The following is a 23,110-nucleotide window of genomic DNA, read 5'->3' as shown; positions in this document are numbered from 1 at the left end:
AAAAAAAATGCATAATCGAATCGAATTAATTGAATCGCATCGAATTTTAATGTGAATGGTCTCAAATCGAATCGTTCTGAATTGTCAAAAAACGTTCTTGAATCGAATCGAAAACATATGAATCGTGAATCGATTCGATTCGCTTCCTACCCAAAGATTCACAGCCCTATATGTAACCCTTCAAAACATAGTGCCACAAACCGCTTATGCACATTATTATACACCGCTTATTAATGAATGATTCTTTTGAAATATTCTCCGTCTGTAAATGGCTTTCCACGCCTGACTATCTCCTGAGCAGCCACAAAACTAGCAGCAGTAGTTGAGTTTGTAGACTTGATACACTTCTTGAAAGTATGTTTGCTTTGCTCGGCTTTCCGCAGCAGTTCCGATATTGCTCTTTTTTTTGTTCATCTCCATATTTGTACTTTTCTGCAAATGCTGTGTGTTTGTTCTGGAAATGTCTTTCTACATAATTTTTTGTTGTTTACGAATTTCTCGCCACATATCAAGCATACGGGTAAGCCAGTATCATCAGCAGTGAAGGCAAATTAATCTGTCCATGAAACATTAAATGTTCTATTTTCTTCAGAAACTTTTCTTTTTTTACATTTATCCATGGTTAGCTTACCGGGAATCGAAAAATCACAATTATTGTGGCGCGCGATGACATGCAGCAGGTATACCATTGAAAAAAATAAAATAGCTTATTTATTGATTCCCATATACATTTTTCAAAGCTAGGGGGAGCTGCTGCACAGGGATGAAAGAGCTCTTGGGTTGAACTTGGGTTGCCGACCCCTGGTCTGGGGAGTCTGCTATGCATTTTCTACTGCACAAGAGGCGTGATCAAAAATGACTCTGTACGCAATTGGATAGTCCTTCAACCAATCAGACCAAAAGAGGTGTGATCATTGGGCATCGATCCATCGCAGTTTTAAATTCCAGTTATTGTGCGTGTTATGCCAATTCATAGTCCTTGTGTTGTGTGATCTAACAGGCACCCAATAGAGAGTACGATATTGTTCAGAAACAGCAATAAACTCCAGCAAGATAGTCATTTTATGCAAAACACAGCCCTTTATCTACATATCAAGTATATAATTAATGATGGACATTTTCCCAAAATATTGTATTTAAATATTTGGTCTGATTAAAATCTGAATATTTGATTATTTAAATTGTTAATTTGAGAAAATGAGAGACATTATTTTTATATAAGTTCTCAACTTGCATTTCCACTCCATTTAAGTTAATGTTACCTTGATTATTGAGGCTCTATTTAACAAGCATTCAGTTCAAAAATTTGTTTAGAAAAATGTTTACTACAAGTATTTCCAGTCAGTCAAATTGCATTAGTTAACATAATCCAATATGTGGTTAACATGTCCATGTATTTGCCTTTGTGGACATTACTTCTAGCCGGTAACGTAGTTCATTCCCATGCATGTAACGTTAGGAATAAAATCACATTTACCATATCAGGGCGCTTATCAAAACAGCAACACACTTTCAAAACATAAAACCACCGTTGACTGAAAAGAGCAACCAGCTAACGTTAACATTATTGCCCTGCTTACTTGACGTTAATATAATACTAAGCAGTGATGCTAAAATGGCATTCAAAAAGTGCGCAAAGCACAAGGCGACTGCCTCGCTTCACGACGCTTCATAAAAATAGCGCATCCCAAACGATTCAACATTTCCTTCATCACATATTCATGAAATTTTTTTAAAAGCAATCAAGAAAACTTTCACAAGTTTTTTGTTGTACTTACAAGTTGTTCAATGCGTTAACTCCTGCTGCTTTCAAGTGTCCGCCATGTTGAATTGATTCTTCTAACATCGATCAGAGCAACGCCCAACGTGATGTAGATGACGTCATTGATGCTGCTCAATCAGTATACTTAAAAATATTCAGTACTTTACTGAAGTTTACTCAAAAATAATGAAAATGAATGAAATCTCATATTTCATTCTACGTCATATTCTCGCATGCGCGAGAATATGATGTAGCGCCAGCGTTCGGGAATCCGTGAAATGCACACTTAAGCCCCATTTTGAGAACTACGCCGAGACCTAAAGCACGATCAATGTAGAATCCAACAGCTTAGACACGCGCGTCTTCCTCTGCTTGTAAACAAATCGCTTCTGGGTCATGTGTCCGAACGCCGGATCTGCGTCATATTCTCGCGCATGCGTCGTGGAGGCACACACGGAAGACAATAACAAGTTGGATAAAGGTGTTTTGATTTTTTTTTTGCGCACAAAAACTATTGTCGTCGCATCGTAAAATTATTGTAGAGTCACTGTGGTGAGATGGACTTTGTAACGACGTTTTAAGTGCCTTTTATGGGTCTTGGGAGTATAAATGTACTGAATGCCAATGGAGGCCTGTGTGAAGCCTTTCTCAGCCACCAGCTTTCAACAAAAATATCTTCATTTGTGTTCCGAATATGAACGGAGGTCTTACGGGTGTCGAACGACATGAGGGTGAGTAATTAATGACAGAATTTTCATTTTTGGGTAAACTAACCCTTTAAAGTGTGAAAGGTCCTTAATAGAATACTTTGGTTTTTTTTGTTGTTGTTTTTTTGTATCGCCTTGGTACCAGTGTTCAAGTACATTTGACATCACTAGAGTCAGTTTTCAATTGCACAATCTTCAATAAGTACTTGAACCCCAAGTGTGTCCAAACTTTTTACTGGAAGTGTGTGGTGTTACTATAAGTGTGTTTTTGGGGTGACAGATTAGTTTATCCCCTTAATACTTTGCATATCTATAGTTCATCATTCAACTCATCATACATGTATCATTAAATACTACCAGTCACAATATTAGAGAAAATAAAATGTGGGTCAACGTGTTTGTGTACATAATTTCTCTAATAATAATGTATATCTGTCTTGTCTTATAGGAGCTAAATGAGGCATTGGGAGAGAAAGCTGATAATGCTGAATGGCTCTGTCAGCGTGCTTATGCCTATATACTATTGGAAGAGTACACTAGTAAGCACTCCTTTCATTTTTTTTTTTTTTTTTTTAATTGCATGCAGCAGAAATACTATATAATTAGGCAGTCATTTACCTACTATTGTCATGTGAAATGTAGAATTCTTTCTAAAATCTTTGCTTAAATAGCCTTGCTGATTGGGGCTGGGTATTGACCCAGGTTCATTGATTGATTCAGTTTCTCAAGCTCTTGATTTAATTAAGTTCCAATCTCACTTCGACATTGATTAATTTGTTAATATAAGGTACAGTTCATAAGACAGTTCAGTCTTGTGAATTAAACTGGTTTAAAGCCAAATTAAACAGCACTGACATTCTCAACAACGCTGATGTGGAAAACAGGAGAAACATTGAGCCACAATGATATAGTTAGAAGGCTTTTCAATTCACAAGTCGCCAAAATTTACCATGATTTACTGTAGTAACACTAACTGAAACCATGGAATTTTGGCCTAAATATGGGATATTCATTGAATTTTATTATATTATTAATGTAATCATTAAATGTATTAAAGGAGTAATGGAATACTCTAAGACTCAAGAAGTATTTGTGTTAATCTATATCAGTTTTTGTGCAATTGTATTATACTAATGTCTTTAGGCTACTGGTTTTCCTAACAAATTCCATAGAAACAATATAATTCCCGTTCGAGCCTAGCTCACGCTTTGGGGAAAACTCCTTTTCCCCATTTCCCCATTGCACTGCAATAGCCATTGGCACTTGAGCGCTCATGTTTTGTGGGCTCAATCTCTATATTAGCAGCATCTAGTTCCATCATATTTCAGAATCTTTCTCCTTCTCTACACTTTACTTGGAAGCCTACTTCGCTGTAGACCTGCAAGAAGACCGGAAGCCGCGAGAAGTGTTCCCCCTCCTGCAATCCGGCAAGGATGTCACTTCGAGGATGCCTCAAGTGCGCCGGACCCATTGAGTTCTCAGATTCACACAGCCGCTGCATGCTCAAGATCGTCTAAGTGAGGCTCGCTGTAGTACTGAACAGCAGCTAGGGCTGGGCGGTATATCGAGTTTGTTCAATATATCGATATACATTTTTTTTAGAAATTATATGGAATGAGGCAATAATGTTTATATCGATATACAGTAGATTGATACGAGCGCATCTGAGAAATAGCGGAGTACGCAGAGTGAGCTGATGCAGGGAAAGTGCATGATACAATTTGTCCTAAACATGACACATGCTTTATATTAAGGGCTTCAAAATAACTGTTATAAAAATATAAATAATAGTATTAACAAGTATAGTTTAAAGCAGTTTGCCCTGTCAGACGCTCTGAGAGAGGCTACTTGTGCAGACAGACAGATAAATACTTGCACTGTTTAATGCATTTGAAATGTGGTGCTTTCCTCAGTGCATAACTTACATTTCACAGGTATATTCTCCATCTGTAAATGTTAGAAAGTCATGCAAAATGTTCATTTTGCTGTCCAGAGAGGACGAGCCTTCTGCAAGTAAATCTCCGCTAAAATTCAGGCTTCCTTGAATGAGCGCACATTACATTCACTGTATTTGTTTATAGCCTTCAATAATTAACAATATTTTTAGGACATCACCGGGCAGGATGTGAAATAAAAATATATATTTTTTTAATATATATATATATATATATAATCCAAATAGAAAACCGTAGTAAATACCAGGATATATACTGTGTATTGCCATTCAACCAAAAAACAGAGATAAGATTTTTTTGGCCATATCGCCCAGCCCTAACAGCAGCTCACAAGCTTTCCTGCCTCTCCCTCCCACCCTTGGCAAATACCTCCCCCAGGACTCCACTGATGAGTTAACGCTAGCTCAACGCCCGTGTTAACACCCCACACGTTCACAAAATGCATGAATGCAGCGCTTTGCTGATGGCAGCCTCTGCTTGCCACCTGGGTCTGCTGCATATGAGGCCACTGCAGCTTTGGTTCAGCTTTGGTACCTTTCATGTCAAAATGAAAGGGTATCCTGCAACAGCCAGCTTAATCAAAAATAATTTCTATTATTGTAGAAAATGTGGACTCCGTTCTATCATGTGTGTGAAAAAGGGAAATAGCATTTACACAAGTTCATGTCCAACAACAGAAAGGTTTTGGAGTCAATGCTTGTCAGCAAAAGAGCCAGTGGAGTTCAGGATGTGGACCGTGGTTTTGATTAACTCTGTTCAGACCGTGCTGGGAGTAAAGTGGAGTGTAAATAGTTGTACCTTTTCCTTTAATGTTGCCCTGGATGATAAACCAGCAATACAACGAGGAATCCTCTCTACTGTGGTTTCTGTGTTTGATCCTCTATGCTTCCTGGCTTCTTTGCTCCTATTAAAGGTCCCGTTTTTCGTGTTTTTTTGAAGCTTTGATTGTGTTTACAGTGTGCAATATAACATGTGTTCATGTTTCGCGTGTAAAAAAACACAGTATTTTTCACACAATTTACTTATCTGTATACCGCTGTTTTCACTGTCCTCAAAACGGCTTGAAAGATTTCCCTGTTCTATGAAGTCCCTCCTTCAGAAACACGTAACGAGTTCTGATTGTGCCAGCGGTTCCCGTGTTGTGATTCGACAGCAGCTTAGGGCACGCAGAGCGCACGTTACCGGAAAGGTCATGCCTCTTACCATAACGGGGATGCATGCGCTCAATGATCTTTAAGTACAGCGTCCCTGGGAAAGCCAAACAAAGGTGACTTGACTCCGGGATGAAAATAACAGCGCGTTTTCGCGCGTTCTTGTGGGCGGAGGTTAGTCGACATACTGCTCTACTGACGTAATTAAAGCAGGAAATACCAGGATGTAGTCCTAACCAGCCGTTCGCTGTAGGCTTTGAAAGGGAACTTCTGTTAAATAAAATATCTCGCTTGGCATTGAACTTTGAGCTTTATAATTTTACAGGTATTATATATGCTCTAACAGCAACATTACACACTAACTAAAGTTTGAAAAATGGGATCACGAAGAACAGGACCTTTAAGAAAGAAAGTACTAAAGGAAAAGTGCCAAAGGGGCATAGAATGGGATGAACCACTGCCCGAAGAGTTATTGCCACAATGGAAAAGCTGGCTGAATGATTTAAAGCTACACTATGTAACTTTTCCGTCCACTAGAGGTCGCCTGTTCAAAACAAAGGCGTAGTTTGATGACGCCACGTTTGAGCGCAGAATCTCGGGACATGTGGTCTTCACCTCACAGCCGGTGGGAAACAGTCAGGATAGGACTCGGGCAGAAATCATGTTCATGGATGCGATTATTAACATTACTGTAGTTTGAAGTAGAGCAGGAGCGAGTGTTGTGGAGCTGAGCAAGGCCGCAGGAGCGATTGAAGAGCGAGACTGTTATTATGGCATAGTCGCTGGCGGGACTTTTATTATGACACGGTTGCCGGCGGCACTTCCTCTTCTCCAGTGCTGAGTGTGAGGTAACGCAGCTCTGTTTATCGTATTAGATATATCTGAGTGTGTTGAAAAGGAAGTTATGACGTTCGCTCGGCGGCTGCTATGACACTTGTTCACACTGCAGTGAGTGTAAAGTGTTTCACTGAATAAAACCGGAGACCGAGGGTGACGCAGATATGACGCAATCGACAGGCGACTCCCTCACACGCATAGCTCACACGTCCCGGCTCCTTGGTTAAAATAGCAATTTTCTCACGATTTACATATAGTTGAAAACATTTGGGATATTCTAAGTACTCAACTGAACAAAATATATAACACTGGCCTAGTGGTTTCTGGATGTTTTACTGCAAAAATCCTACATAGTTCACCTTTAAAGAACTTGCAAAATCTCCAGATTCCGAGATGTTTTTCTCCTGAAAACCTAGGCAAGGTTCAGAGGATTGAACTCCATCACTTTTAAGATACAAGTAGCTATGGTCAGTGCTCATATATCCGTATATTTAGTGAAGACAAAGTGCATTGCTCCTTTGTCATTGGCAAAACAAGGGTTGTACCCACAAATGTTGTGACCATACCCAGGCTTGAGTTAACGGCTGCAGTGATTTCAGCAGTGGTCAGTAGCATGTTAAAGGAGGAGCTAGAGCTAAAAATTGACCAAGAATATTTCTGGACAGATTCTCAGGTGGTTTTGGGCTACATTAATAACGAAGCCTGTAGGTTTCACGTCTTTGTGGCGAATCGAGTCCAAAGAATCAGAGAAACAACTGACCCATGCACATTGGCATTATATAGACTCAGATCAAAATCCAGCGGATCATGCCTCCAGGGGCCTCAAGGTTTCACTGCTGATTCGTTCAAATTGGCTAATGGGACCCAAGTTTCTAGGGGAAATGGATATAATCACACCAAAGACCACTCCAGAACTGCTTGTTGATGATGCTGAAATCAGAACAACACCAGTACTACAAACAAAGGTAGTACAAGATGATAATTTTTTGGAGAGGTTTAAGCGATTTTCAAAATAGCACACAGCATTGAAAGTTGTCGCTCATATCCAGCAATTAGCAAGAGACAAAACTGTTAAACCCATAAATGTTGACGACTTGAGAGAGGCCAGTATCATGCTTGTTAACCTGTTAGCCTGCACCCCCGCTTTTGAAAAAATCCTAAAATGGCATACTCAGACTAAAACCGATACATGAATCCTTTGCACTAAAAGCATAAGTATGATCTCATTTGAAAGCAGGCACTGGGCAGTTTACTGTAAATTCAAAATTATAATTATTTTCATAATCAAAAATATCTATAATAATCTTCAAAGTTTTGTAGAGTTATTAGAAATGTATTTGTATGAAATATCTTTATGAAAATAAAATTGAAGTTGGCATTGTAGCAATCTAGAAATGCACTACAGCTAAAGCCACATGTCTGACCATGTTATATTTCAAATCTGAAGATGATAAGTCTAAAACTCTGAATTTTATGAAATGTTTTTCAAGATCATGTCATGTGATTTCTCTAAAAAGTTAACTGATGTTTATTGCCATCTTCTGAGCTTCCATTCAGTTTATTGTCTCTATTGTTTTGAGGTGCAAACTGCCCATTCAGTTTCAGTCTCCCAGCACACTTACACACCTCTCTGGCCTGGTTATGGCTCTAATTATCTTATTCTTTTGTCTTCATTGTAATCACTGACAACTCTCTATTCAAACTGTTCTATTCAAACTAAATTTCTTTGAGCAAACTTCTCACTTCACCTTCTAAACTGCCTCAAATGCCCTTTTCATTTCAGTCTATTCAAAATTATTAATAAAAATAACGAATTTGCCCAGGTGGCAGGTGCATTGGCTAGCTAGCATATTAGCTTAGCACACAACAATTTATGATATTAAAACCATGTCTTTTACTCCAAACTTACTTTATATCAAGTCAAATGTTTTAAATAACCTTCTGTGATCTCATTTGGCTTCGGATCAAAAATTAGACAGAAAATGTATAATTTTACAATATTCTGCATAATGATAAAAGCTATGTCGAATAGCATTACATTATAAATATAATCTATTATGAATACACCCAACAAGGTATTAAAAACACAGATAAACCATACATTGTCGCGATTATGTGTTTATTGTCTTCAAACGTGTCTATCTGCATGTTATCTCAGGAAGCTTTGTTTATACCAGACACTTCCTGGAATGTCACATGGTATCGTCTTCGTCTGTCTGTATCACATACAGACATATACGGAGCGCCCTCCGGCTGCCAGTATGAACTGAAAACACAACACATCAGAGTATCCAGCGCTCATAATGATTACATCTGCTCATTTTGGGGAAGTATTGAATAAATAATACTCCTCTGTTTAGAAATTTGACACAGACATATGAGAATCTATCAATATTTCTCCTCATCTGCACACTTCTGAACTAAAAGCCCTGAGGGATGTTGTTTTGTCGCGAGTCTTCGGGACAAGCATAGAGGAGTTTTTATGAATGAGAGCATATTCATAACTCCTGACACACATTAACAAATTACGGTCACTATAAGACTTTGAGAATAAAACGGAGGTAAAAAATGGAATCTTGAGTCTTAGATCTTTTTAATGATGTATAGTTTGTCAAGGTAATTACTTACATCTGACAGTCATTTGAGCTAATTTAAACATAGAAAGCTTCAGTGCGTCCACGTCCTCGCGCAGGTTATCAGGTTAAATTAGCACAAAAGCATGCCTTCAAATTGTCATCCATTGTTCCAAGGCAGAGGACAGACCTTCAAAGAATTGAGAGCAAATGGTTACTGGTTTGTTGGTGGCAGCAAAGTTGTGGCAAAGCACATTAAGCAATGTGTTGCGTGCAGAAGAGCTCGCAGGCAACAGAGATGCAACAGAGATGCAACAGAGATGGCGGTTATACCTGCTAGCCATATTGATCCCTTTCCACCATTCTCTCATTGTGGGATTGATTTGTTTCAGACCATTTCTCACCAAGCAAGGTCATAAAGAGCATAAGAGATATAGTCTCATATTCACCTGTTTCAATCCACATAGAGATGCTGGAAGATCTCACAACAGATGCCTTCATAAATGCCTTGTGGTGTTTTATAGCTATCCGTGGAGCTGTAAGAGAGATCAGATCAGATCAAGGGACAAATTTTGCTGGGGTGAAAAATGAGAGCGAATTGGACAAGGACATATTGACTGCTTACCTATCCCAGAAACAATGTGACTTAAATATGAATGTACCTGATGCCAGTCACATGGGAGGGGTTTGGGAAAGCCAGATCAGAACATTTAGGAGCGTTTTCAGCTGGGTGACACAGCGCTCCGAGCTCCGGAAGATTGGATGCTTCCTTGATAACTTTCTTCTATGAAGTCATTTCCATCATAAATAGCCGCCCTCTCACCACATATACCATCAATGATCCCCTCTTAGCCCAAACTATTTACTCCCCATGAAATCACGGAATCACACGGCGTAGACATACACGCGGAGATGATGGTTCGTTTCGGCGTACACATACACACGGAATCACACGGCGTAGACATACACGCAGATAGCTCAAAATGCATACAGATAACACGCCATTTAGCTTTAGAAAGTGGCGTGTATGTTTACGCAAAGTCATGATGTCATGTTGCTCTCAGACAAACGGTGGCACTCTCCAAGACGAAATGTGAAGATTGGATATATCGTCGTTGTCAAGGAAGAAGGGATTCTCCACAATGAATGGAGACCTGGACGAGTGCTTGCTGTTTGTAAAGATGAAAATGGACTGGTGCAAAAGGCCACAATACAGATAGGAAATAGAAAGTTAGGGAAAGAGGGTCGGCGACTCCCTAATCCATCTATCCTTGAACGTCCTATTCACAAATTAAGTGGTACTTGTAGAAAACAATTTAATCTGATGCAATGGAACTAATCTCTTTACTCCTACATGAGTTGAGAGTATGAAGTATTAAGAGTTAAAATATTGGACTTGATTCCAAGAGTCAGAGAACAGCCTATTTGGTTCTGAAATTTGATTTGTGAAATTGACTACATTTATTCAAACTTTTGCGCAAGTTCATCAGAAATTATGGTAATTTGGTGGGAGTGTAACTGCCAAAGGACATGTTTTTGTTGAGATGTGTATTTATGTTTTTGTTATAAATTCATGTCAATTTGAGTTCATTCAATTTAAAAACAAATTCAGTTCATGAGTTGATATTTATAATGTATGCCCTTTGAAAGTATTAAATTTAGAGGTTCTTTAAGTAAGATTTACGTAGGAAAAGTAATGTCACATGACCCGGATGAGTTTGGAGCGGGTCTGCGTCGTTTTGGGTAAAATCGAACGTGAACATACAGAGAAATGGCATATAGCCTGAAAATAATTACTTTATCTGCATGGCCTGAGTGGCAAACACAGTAATTTACCTTTTATAAATATTTCATAATGTCTGTAAATGTCACTTTATATCACTTTATGTGCACCATGTGATGTGTTATTAATGATGTTAATTGGATTTGTCGTATTTCTCTTGTGATGTTCACGTGCATATCAGAAGACATTGGGCTGAGAAATGCATATTTTGAATATTGTGTGTTTTTATTTCTTGTAGTTTTCACTGTGTCTACTGAAGAGAGCGAGAGAGAGAGAGAGAAAATAAATGTTATATGTTGCCCAAAGGGTGAGCTATCTATCACGCAGTGTCGAGAGACAGACTCTAAAGGGAACTTCTCGAGTTACTTGACGTAACCATGGTTCCCTGAGAGGAGGGAACGAGAGACTGCGTAGATTGCCATGTAAAAGCAGAGTCTGTTGACCCTTCATTTAGTTGAAAGATTCTTGAGATATGATGGTGCTAGAAGCTGCTTATATAGCGGTTGAGACAGCCTACTACGTGATTTAATCAGGCTTCAGGATTTTGGAGAAAAGGAGTTTTCCCCAAAGCGAGAGCTGTGTCTTGTTCCCTCCTCTCAGGGAAGCAAGTAACCTGAGACGTTACTATTGACCACGGTAGTGAGACGTAGTGCGTGGATTTTTGTTTGGTTAACTTGATGTAAATTAGCCTAGAAATCTAGACGCACCCTAGCAGCAGCAAATCTAATCTAGTCTAGCAACTCTCGGTAGACCTGCGAGCTGGAAAAACCAAACTCTGGTCAGGCCAATCACATCGTGTATAGAGTCGGTGGGCGGGCTTAACATAATGACGGCACGTCACGGCAGAGTTGCGACTGTTCCGCGTTCTAACGCGTGCTACTCGTAAACAAAGAAGCTTGCGATTCTTTCGAATCGGCTTTGGCCGCGACTCTGGAAGACTTTGAGTTAAGCTTTTCTTTCTGAGAAAAGAACAAAGAACGGCACTGAAGTAATTCTTAAGAAAGGAAGATGTGTTCGGAGTTTTGCCGACACGGATACGTCGAAAGTTTAATCCATCAACTAGCTCCACTTCATGTTCCTCTCTGGTTGGTTGTATGCAGAGGGAAAGACAACCGTTTGTCCTGCCCCTCGGATTGAGCCCTGTCAATGGTGAGTTCCCAGACCCAACATCTTGATGTGGGCCTGGCTTGTCAGGCTAGATCTAAATACTATAGAAGACCAAATTTTACCCTATAAAAATGAGGGCGTTAGAATTTTTACAGATGTTACTGTTTTTGTTAATGAAAATACATTTACATCCGCATCCCAACTCGAACTACTGCTTCTGTGACTCAACTTAAGTTACTGTCAAATGTGTAGGGCTGCAGAAACTAAAAGCCAGTCATGTCGCTTACAGTAGCGAATAACCCATTTTTATGGAGAAAACGCATTAGGAAAATAGCAGAGGACACAGAGTGAGCTGCTATGGGAAAGGTACACGATCCAAGTTGTCCAAAACATGAGTGCTTTATATTTATAAGCGCTTCAAACTAAAGCATTGTTGTTTACCGTAATCTTAACCTGTTGTTCTTTGACAAATGCACATGCTGTTTAATGCCTCTGACACGTGTTTTACACAGCGCATTTACAAGCGCAAATGCATTTCTAAACTGTTTTATTGCTGTTTTTTTGTTGTTGTTGTTGTTGTTGTTTTCATCATGGGATAGTGTACTGTATATAACTTATGTATATAGTGCATTAGATATACATCTCTTTTTGTCTTTTAGAAGCAATTGATGATGCCAAGAAAGCCCAGCAGCTTCAGCCAGGTCTTGCACTTGCCTTCTTAAGAACAGGGTATGTTCACAATATATTTTTCTCACATAAAACACAAACCTGTGTATTTGTATATCCCTGCATCATTAAAGGTCCCATGGCATGACATCTTCATTTTATGAGCATTTAATATGAGTTCGCCTAGCCTGAATATTGTCCCCTAGTGGCTATTTTGATCGGTGTAAACCGAGTTCTGGCTGTCTTTCTCTGCCTTTGAGAAAATGACAGCTCAGATAAGCTGATCTTGAATTTTCCTGTTATGACGTCATAACAGGAACGATTACGTCCCTTTCCTCCGCCCAGAGAATTTGGCACGCCCATGCGAGCGCCATATTTGTTTGTCCTCGAGAGGTCATGGCTTGTGAACGAGTGAATGCTGGCAGTTTCTCCGTGTTTGGATGTACAAATGAAAACAAGTCTTTTTTCATTTCCTTCTGATCTGTGATCAGTGATTTCTGATGTGTAGCTAATTATTCAAGTTCACACAGAACTTTATTATTCGTGCACACGCTGCGGCTTCTCTCTCTCCCGACAGAACGGTGTTTTCTATCTTGTGAGTCAGTGTTTTTGTACGTCCTCGTCGCGTCTTTCTGTTCTAAAATGTGCATACAGTCGTGAGTTTCTGCTCAACATCGGAAGAGCCACATCTTTAGAGATAAACCTCACGCACGCCGAAGCTCGGGCTGCACTGACCGGTCGCCCTTCAACATCACCGACCCCCACTACTGTATCTCGCCCATACACAGCCATACACAGCGCAAGATTAAGCAGAAGGGGGGTAAGCGTGAGCGTATCCGGGCTAGGCTAGCCAGCTATCCCCACAATAAACTGGATTAGATTTGATTACTGCGCTTTGTCTTTGTTTTGCGCTGTGTACTCAATGCACGCGCGTCACTGACGCTTTTCATATGATAGGAAAATATCTAAAAATAATGCTTTAATCAACACTTACTCGTAACTCGTTCATCTTGACAGCTGTAATGGTGTGTTACAAAGTTGGTAGAATAATGATGAAGACGGACTCGGCTTGACTGAGACTCGTGTTTATTCAGAACTCTCAGATACAAACACAATAAACTCATGCTGACAGCGCTCACAACTCAGTAGTTACTATATAACTTTGCAATCGCTCCGTCTCTGGTCCGTGATGTCCGGTTCGCGAACGAATCGTTCTTTTGAACCGGTTCTTTTTAGTGAACCGGTCGAACCAGTTCACCAAATCGGACTGAATCGTTCTAAACGGTTCGCGTCTTGAGTCAGCGCTGATCCATAAGTTACTAACTTTCTGACATGAGTGACAGTCCCTCCGACTAGAAATAAACGAATAACCTGAAGTATATGCTAGTAACTACAACAGTTCACTGAACTGAGACGTGCTGACAGAACTGATGAGAAGTGAACTCCGGTCCATCCGTCTCTCTGGTAGTCTCGTGCCCTATGCTCTTACCTCGTAGACCTCGTTAAACCACGCCCCCTCCGCTACAAGATCTGATACTCATTTCAAATGCAAAGATGTCAGCCAATCACAACAGTGGGCGTTTTTACTGAAGTCTCACAGCAGACACGCCCCTTGAAACAGGGCATTCAGCCAGAGGGCAAACATCAGTATAGAAAAAATGCCTTTTATTTCTAAATTATGACATATGTAAAAATCATGCTAACAATATAAGTACACCTCAGAATACATTATAAAATAAAAAATCCATGTCATGGGACCTTTAATAAATCATTGAAATACTGTGTATTCTAGTGATTCTGGAATACTGAAATACTCTTCAAATATTCTTTGATAAGTTAAATTACTGAAGAAAGCATGGAAACAGATATGCAAACATTCCCTCTTATCTTCTGTCTGATATACGGAAAACTGCTACGTTAATGTTTATTTGTGCAATGGGTAATGAATAACATAAATGGCATTAAAATCCGAGAAATTCAAAAAGGTCAGTAGTAGATTGCATCCCTGGAAATATATGTTGGGCGTTTAACTTTTTTTTAAATCGTAAACAGTTGGCAAATATTGCTGTTTTGCCTTATGTACAGTTGCTTACATCTTACCTCGCACTCTTGAAGCATTAAAAAGCGCCGCGCTAATCTGCTTGTGTGAATAGTTAACGCCGCCGCCTTCAATTTGATTGGTTATCTCGGTAACACTTTACAATAAAGTTGTATTTAGTTAACATTAGTTAATGCATTAGTTAACATGAACTAACCATGAGCAACACCTCTATTCAGCATTAGTTCATCTTTGTTAACGTTAGTTCATAAAAATCCAGCTGTTCATGTTAGTCCACAGAGCATTAACTAATGTTAGCAAGATTTTAATAATGCATTAGTAAATGTTGAAATTAACATTAACAAAGATAAATAAATGGTTTATAAGTGCAGTTCATTATTATTTTGTGTTAACTAATGTAGTTAACTAATGTTAACTAATGAACCTTATTTTAAAGTGTTACCGTTATCTCATACATTGTGACATTGACGAGCGCTTTTAACTAGTCTGAGAACACTTAAATGATGTTTGATTCAAGTGGGTCACGGGCCATTTGTCTGGGCTGACGGAAGGATAGGCTACGTAAATTTCCTATAATTAATTATTTATATATAATTTTGTAGCAATGGGCCGGCCCACATTGTACAGCGGCCCACCGGGAAAACTCCTGGTGCTCCAGATGGCCAGTCCACCCCTGCACACAAATATGTTTTAGTACGATTGTTTTGACCAAGTAAAACAGCGCTGCAATTACCACAATTTTAATTTGTCAGATAAAGTGACCTTTTATGAGTAGTAATTCAGCATTTGCGGTTGTAACAAAATTAAAGTTCAGGGACGGAGGAGGCGGATGTTAACAAATTTTAATTGACTGCTTCATACCACAGTAAAGTTATTAAAACTTTAATGCATTAGCTCACTGATGAACATGAGTCCTGTCTGATTGTTTTCCATTGGCTGTGAAGATGAAGATAACTCCCATGATTCCACACTCATTCATGGCGTCATCTAGTTGCTCCTTTGTTATTGTTTTGAAAAAGCGACCTCTAGCAGCAAAACGTACATACTGTTCCTTTAATGTCAAAGAGAATATTTAAATAGGAGATTTACACAATCTGATCACAGCGGTCACATTTTTGTTTTAGCTGCCACAGAGAGAGGTGTGATAATTCAGTGATATGCTGTCAGGACATTTACTGCATGCCATTCCATAAAATAACTATAAATAACAGGCCTAATGTGTTTAATGCCTAATGTGTTATTCTTTTTGAAGAATTGCAGAGTATCATCTACATAACTTCATTACTGCTCTTCAGACCTTCACAGCTGGAAAAGACCTTGATTGTGAGTGTCTTGTCTGGGTTTAAAAGTATACAGTTTAATGGTGTCATAGCATTATATGATTCATAATTACTCTTTTGTGGTTTTGGCAAGTCTGGGTGGTATGACTGAGTGATATTTAGATAGAAATAAAACATGTTGTGTTAAATATGATAATATTATGTATTATGTAAATGTGCTGTGCGCTAGGGCTGGGTGTTACAGCTAAATCGGTATTATTCGGTATTGATTAATTTTTTTTTTTTTTTACCTTTTTAATTTACCCAATTTATTAAGGCAAATAAACACATTTTATTTTTAACAGTCAAACACAAAATAATCCCCATTTTCACAGACAATGCTTAAGCTAGTCCCAGACTAAAATGCATGTTTGAGCTGTTTTAACTGAAAGCAACTTGCACTGACATATCTTGGTGTCATGAAACCCCCCCTGTTTTAGCCTGGTCGTTCACACCTCAGAGTTGCAAAAAGTCTAGAAATGGGCGTGTTAAAGGGTTAGTTTACCCAAAAATGAAAATTCTGTCATTAATTACTTACCCTCATGTCGTTCGACACCCGTAAGACCTCCGTTCACCTTCGGAACACAAATGAAGATATTTTAGTTGAAATCTGATGGCTCTGAAAGGTCTCCATTGGCACAATGCACGGTACACTCTCAAGACCCTTAAAAGGTACTAAAGATGTCGTTACAAAGTCCATCTCACTACAATGGTTCTACAATAACTTTATGGAGTGACGAGAATAGTTTTTGTGCGCGAAAAAACCCTAAATAACGACTTATATAGTGATGACGATTTCAAAACACGGCATCATGAAGCTTCGAAGCGTTATGAATCAGTGAGTCGATTCAGCAGTTTGGATTGCTAAAGTCACGCGATTTCAGCAGTTTGGATTGCTAAAGTCACGCGATTTCAGCAGTTTGGCGGTTTGACACGCGATCCGAATCATGATTCGACTCACTGATTCATAACGCTTCGAAGCTTCATGATGCCGTGTTTTGAAATCGTCATCACTATATAAGTCGTTATTTAGGGTTTTTTTGCACACAAAAACTATTCTCGTCACTCCATAAAGTTATTGTAGAACCACTGTAGTGAGATGGACTTTGTAACGACGTCTTTAGTACCTTTTAAGGGTCTTGAGAGTTTACCGTGCATTGTGCCAATGGAGACCTTTCAGAGCCATCAGATTTCAACAAAAATATCTTCATTTGTGTTCTGAAGATGAACGGAGGTCTTACGGGTGTCGAACGACATGAGGGTAAGTAATTAATGACCGAATTTTCATTTTTGGGTGAACTAACCCTTTAAGCTGTGGAAAATGGGAGAGTAGATGGGGAAGAGGGGAGACAACAACCAATAAAAAAGACCTGCAACACACTCATTATAAAGACATGAATATTAAAATATTACCATAGAGAGAAAAAACAGTTGAGGGCACCTTGATGCATTTTAAAAATAAAATCCTATATGACAACAAACTGCCAAAACACGGTAGAACATTTAAAAGGTCTATAATATTTTCTGTACATTTAAGAGCACTACAGTCAGTCTCTAAACAAACTACACGTGTCAGTTTAACACAGAAAGAAGGCATAATTACTTTTTTGCCCATTCTTCTTAGAATTTCTTTTCTGCATATATTGTCTTCTGTGTGTCAAAATAATCCATTGTGTCATCGCGTTCATGATCAGACATACGGCTGTATCATTGTCCTTATTTGCACATATATTTCATTTGAAGACGATGTGATTTAAATGTGCGCATACATGGTGCTTGTCCATGTTTAGAGCACTCGAGTATATGAAATGTGTCACTCCGGTCTGATCTATATGATCCACGTGGTGAATGTTAAACTCATCTCGGCGTTCCGGACAGAAACCGCTCTCATGGGCGCTCCGCATGTTGGCTGCATCCGAAAACGTAGGCAGCTGACTTGTTGCCTTGCTGCCTTATCAGGCAATGATTTGTAAGGCAGCGTTTGCGCATGAAGGCACCTCACGAAACTGATTTCGGACAGACTTCTGAGGCAGTGTAACAGTTTAATGATCTACAGCAAAATAGCATAAGCTTTGGTGGTAACTACGCAAATAATGAATTACTACAGTAGTAATTTCTTGCTAGAAATGACATCAGAAGTGGAAAAAGCTGTCAAAAAAAACGTACTTTTAAACACAAACTGACCAGCAGCCCCAGCTTTCAGACTCCATCTTTCTTTTTCTAGCTCAACTGTCACCGAATGGAATGCATAGAATTGTGGGATATCAAAGGCAGCGAAGGATACATCTATGCTTCCTTGAAAAATCGATCAGATGAAGGTCTCTCAGGAGGCAGGAAGTGAAGCTAACATTGGATTTGGATGTGCCTTGATGCCTTCCTACCTTGAAATGTGTCCTCCGAAGGCAGCATTTTCCAGTTTAGGGGACGCATCCATAGTTTGAATTCTCTGCTGTAATGCCATCTTGTGCGTAATACAGCGCAGTGATTGGGTTAAAAGAGTTCATACTCATCTGGTAAAAGTGTTTTTTGTTTTGTTTTTTTGAAGGGGCTAATGAAAGCGAATTTTACTTAACTTCAATGACAAAAAATAGTGAAACCAGTGAAGCATTGAAACATGAGTGATTCTGATTTTATTACATAATGGGTGGATAGTATTTTTCTAGTAGCGCTGTTGAGCTCTCTCTTGCGCGTGCATATGCAATAAGATCTGCCACAAAAACAACTGTCCATGCCTTTTCAACACTAATTTTTCACTGTGTGTCTTTAGTAAATCCAAAAGAGGGTAAGCCTATAGTTAAAGTAGCCTGTAGTTAACAATCAGTTGTTTACAAAGTGCCATGGGAAGTCAATCTATCTTTACTTAAAATGTTCTTATACTGAACATGTTAATTTCCTGTCATCTCTTGGAATATCTAAAAAAGTGCAGTAAATGTGAGATGTAAGATTGCTGTGTCCGTTTTAGGGCTGGGAAAAAATCAATTTGATTTAAAAATCGAGTTGGTAGGTCAAATCGATTCATATTTTCAAAAAATCGATTTTTTTGAATTTTTTTCTCCCCCTCTGCAGTATAGCGCAATACATACATTTTGCATTCGCCAAACCTTCCTTCAGGGTTTCCGTAGCACGCTCAATGGGCCGGCGCAGCCCTCTGCCCCCCCCTCTCCCGAGGGCAGCGCATGCATACACAAACAACATGGCAGAAACAGCCGGCGAAAGAGAGCAGCTCCTTCCAAAAAACATTTCTTCTTCAGTCGTGTGGAGTTGGTTTGGATTTACGGCATCTGATGAGGAACAGACAACACCTCGATGCAAACTGTCTTAAGGCTGTTGTTGTTGATGGCAGCAGTGCGACAAATCTGTTTCAGCATTTAAAGCGAAGACATGCGGCTGAGTGGGAGAAGTGTTGCCTTCTTCAAAAAGAAAACCACTCTAGTGGCGTTAGCGCTAGCCCCCCGTTTGCAAAGCAACCAACTCTTCAACAACCGAGATTGCCTCAAGCCTGCTGTTGTTGATAGGCTCATTTTCCTTGCAAAGAATGTTTAAAATGCAATTACATTTTTTATGGCGAATGGTGTTACTGTTTACATGTTCAATTCAACTAAGAGTTACCTCAGGATTTTTTGTTGTTTATTAGCTCAACCCAAATACAGTATAAATAATTTGGATGTTTAACAATCTTTGTTGCACACTGCACAGTGACTTTTCAGTTAGATAAAGGGTTTGCCTTTGCAATTTTATATTGATGCACTTTAATTAAATATAATAAATATATATTTTTAAAATATATGTACAGTTTGCAATTATTTTGTTTTAAATGGGGGGCGGGGGAAAAAAAATCGAATCGTAAATCGAGTTTTTTATAAAAAAATCAGATTTTTTTTAGGGGGAAAAATCGCCCAGCCCTAGTCCGTTTATAGACTCCTTGACAGAGAATTAGAGTTTGAGTCCTTTTAATAAGATATTGTTGAATTGTAGTTGAAAGATCGGCCATTTCACAGAGTGATCTTCATTAATTCTGCGTGTTAAATACTGCATTTTGAGATGTTTTTGTCTTACAAAGGCTCTATTGAAGGATTTCAAACATGGATCCAGCACTGTGAGAACAAAATGGCGAGTATGTATAACTTCACCAGGCCTTTCCACTCATGTGTCACATGCATTTTCTATATTAGTCAATATGAAGCGTATCTTTTGAGTTTATTGCTTGAAATAATACCCTCTTGTTCTCTGAATTTTCAGCACACATTCCAAACAATACTTCAGATTTGGTAAACATGTTTGTTAACTTTCAATTATTTAAGTAAGATATCATTAAAGAATAATTAGCTAGAACTGCCTTTTTATTGCTTGATTTTCCTCATCTTGTATTTATGTTGTTTGTTGTATTTCATAAATTGTTTTTGAACAATGATTGTCTTTTTCTCCTTGGTTTCCACTGGAATGCACAAACAATTGACTGTGTTTAAACAGCAGCAAACTACAACCCTTTCTCTCAAGTAAGTGTGGTGATGACCTTTTCATCTTTTATTTGTTACACAAATTATGATCCAATACAATAAGATATACAAATAAGAATAAAATAAAATAAAAATCATTTCACATTTGATACGTACCTACTCCACTTCAGATATGACTGGTACCAGACAGAGTCTCATGTTGCAGTGACCATCATGGTAAAAAATGCCAAGAAGGAGGATGTAACTGTCATCTTTGGTGAGAGAGAGGTAATGTTCATGGTTTTCTTCATGTCACTAATGTATTCATCATGTTAATAGCACTGACAGAGATTTAACGTTCTAAATGTTGAGAAGAGGCCAACAAATAAAATTTATATGAATAAAGGCATCTTTACACAGCCGAGTTATGGCGGCTCTAAAGCGGCTCTGTGTCTGCTCAAAATTCTGTGTAAAGACGCAATGCCGCATTAAAGCAGACTTAAAATATGCTGGGTCTGATCCACCTCGGCCCCTAGTATCAAAGGCGATGCTGAAACGGCTTTGATTCAGTGTAAATGAACGCGAACTTGTGCCGCCTTAAACTACCCCATTGTCATGACAACCGCCTGTCAGCATCAGCTCACGAGGCGCGAGAATCAAGAAGCAGGAGACAAACCATCTAGGAATTAAGGTAAAAGAGTCCTGTACTCACATTTAAATTGAAGGGAATTTGGAATTGAAGATCGGAATAATATTCATTTTGCGGAGAGGTGTAAGACAACCTGCATGTTTTAATTTTTATTAGTTTAGATTGTGTAGCCCGTTTCGTTTGCGAGCAGCATCAGCCTCAGCTTGTCAAAAATACCCTTTTGTGATGGTGGTGGTGGTGATAAATGTTTAAACTAACATTGTGATGCTTGAAGTGTTTTATATCTATGGATTTTATTATAGGCAAGACAAGTCAAGTGTTGATTTGAGAGGCTAAATTGATCAAACATGCGGTTAACTCAGCTGCGTTTCCATTACGGATTTGCGCAAAACTTTTGCGATATTTTCTAAAAGTTGATAAAAAAATATTGCGAAATGACAGCGTTTCCATTAAAACAATTTTTTTCCTCTCGTGATAAATCATTCCAAAAATCATGCTACGTTGTTAGGTTTATGTATATCCCAGCCACCGTGCGCCATTATTTTTAATGGTAAGAGAAGTGTGTGTGTGGTGTGTGGGTTATCCAAGCATTGATGGCAAGGAAAGCACCTTATAGCCTACTTGAGCGGCACATATGAGGTGTTATGATAAATTGTGGCATTTTATGTTCTATTGTTTTTTATGAGTTTAATAAAGAACTCGTCTTCTGTCCAAACATACCATCATCTGTAAAGAATGATCCACTTTTACAAACGCCAGGTGTGACGCATTGTCACATACAGAGACGAGCGAAAAGTTTGAATTTGCATGGTGGTAACTCAAAGGTTTTTTTTAGCACTTCGTTATTTTGGCTTGGAATTTCGTTTGTTGGAAATATAAACTGAATTTAGAAGTGCTTTTGAAATGAAAAACTTTGCGTTTAATAAACAAAATATATTTTTGAAATGAAGACAGCGTTTGGAGTGAAGTGCAAAATAATCCGTTCCCTGAGTCCACGGCCTTTGCTGTTATTGAGTGTACACAAATAAAAGTAGACAGTTTACTGTTTATAATTATGTCTTGCACTTATCTGTATGCCTAAAAATGACGGAGTATTGTGAATAAGGAAAAAATCCATCAGAAGGCGCAGACTTGGTCGGACAGAGGGTTAAAGAAACCGAAAATTATCTCTTTGAGAACGATATTTGCTATTAGATTTGATATTTGCTGATATATCTGCTGTCTCGAAACGCTATCATTTTTCATTTGTTGCGACTGCTCCAAAGCTCAATATTCATTGATTTTTTTTCAGTATTATTTGACGAACAGAAAGGTCAAAAGAACAAAATTTGTTTGAAATAGAAAACTTTTGTATTTTTGTACTTTTTGTACTTTGTTTCTTTAAAAAAAAACTTTCGTCCACTTTAAATCCTGCGGTGATCTACCCGTAATAATATATATTTTTTATAGCATTTGTTCAATCAGGCACAATTTTATTACGAAATATAAAACAACTAGGCTATACCGTATCCTACAAGCCTATACAGAATCATGACAAAAATCAAAAGCACCAGCACGCAGAGGAAAATTATTTAAAATTCTGTATTTTTTATTTTATTTTTATATATTCCATTATTTTTTTATTAATTTATAACACTTTGTTAAAACTGTTGTAATGTTCAAAGCATTGTTTCCCGCGATTTTCATTCCTGTGTAAACGCATTTATGCCGCTTCAGAGACGCATTAAACGGTCTGTGTAAATGCAAATTTTTGTGATGTTATGCCGCTTCAGAATCGATTTCTGTGCCGCGTCTGCTGTGTAAAGATGCTTTAAAACATTTACCCCCGGTTTCACAGACAATGCTTAAGCTAATCCTAGACTAAAATGCATGTTTGAGCTGTTTTAACTGAAAGAATCTTGCACTGACAAATCTTAAAGTATGTCAGTGGCATTGTTTTGTCTCAAGATGCACACCAGCAATGTTTTTTTCTTGGGCACGTTTATAAAAGTTACTTAAATGTCCTAATTGAACTAAGGCCTAATCCTGGCTTAGTCTAAGCCCTGTCTGTGAAACCGGGCCTTAAACTTTAATGATTTAAGTAGCCAGTTGGCTGGCAGGATGATT

At 38.6% G+C, this 23,110-nt stretch overlaps 1 protein-coding gene across 2 annotated transcripts in view; it reads left to right on the top strand.

Moving 5' to 3' along the window:
- sugt1 (SGT1 homolog, MIS12 kinetochore complex assembly cochaperone) overlaps nt 1-23,110 on the top strand; it is a 57,334-nt gene that overhangs the window by 14,389 nt on the left and 19,835 nt on the right. Inside the window, exons 3-9 of one of the 2 annotated variants that reach the window (XM_079813049.1) lie at nt 2,918-3,008; nt 12,535-12,604; nt 15,853-15,923; nt 19,980-20,033; nt 20,159-20,187; nt 20,390-20,415; nt 20,547-20,643. In XM_079813049.1, coding sequence (XP_079669175.1) covers nt 2,918-3,008; nt 12,535-12,604; nt 15,853-15,923; nt 19,980-20,033; nt 20,159-20,187; nt 20,390-20,415; nt 20,547-20,643 — 438 coding nt within the window. The remainder of the gene's footprint in view (nt 1-2,917; nt 3,009-12,534; nt 12,605-15,852; nt 15,924-19,979; nt 20,034-20,158; nt 20,188-20,389; nt 20,416-20,546; nt 20,644-23,110) is intronic. The other variant, XM_079813048.1, reaches the window with a different exon arrangement.

This window comes from Gobio gobio (assembly GCF_949357685.1).
Source record: "Gobio gobio genome assembly, chromosome: 3".
In the NCBI taxonomy this organism is placed as follows: Eukaryota; Metazoa; Chordata; class Actinopteri; order Cypriniformes; family Gobionidae; genus Gobio; species Gobio gobio.
Note: the sequence above shows the minus strand (reverse complement) of the source record. Positions and strands in the feature narration are given on the sequence as shown.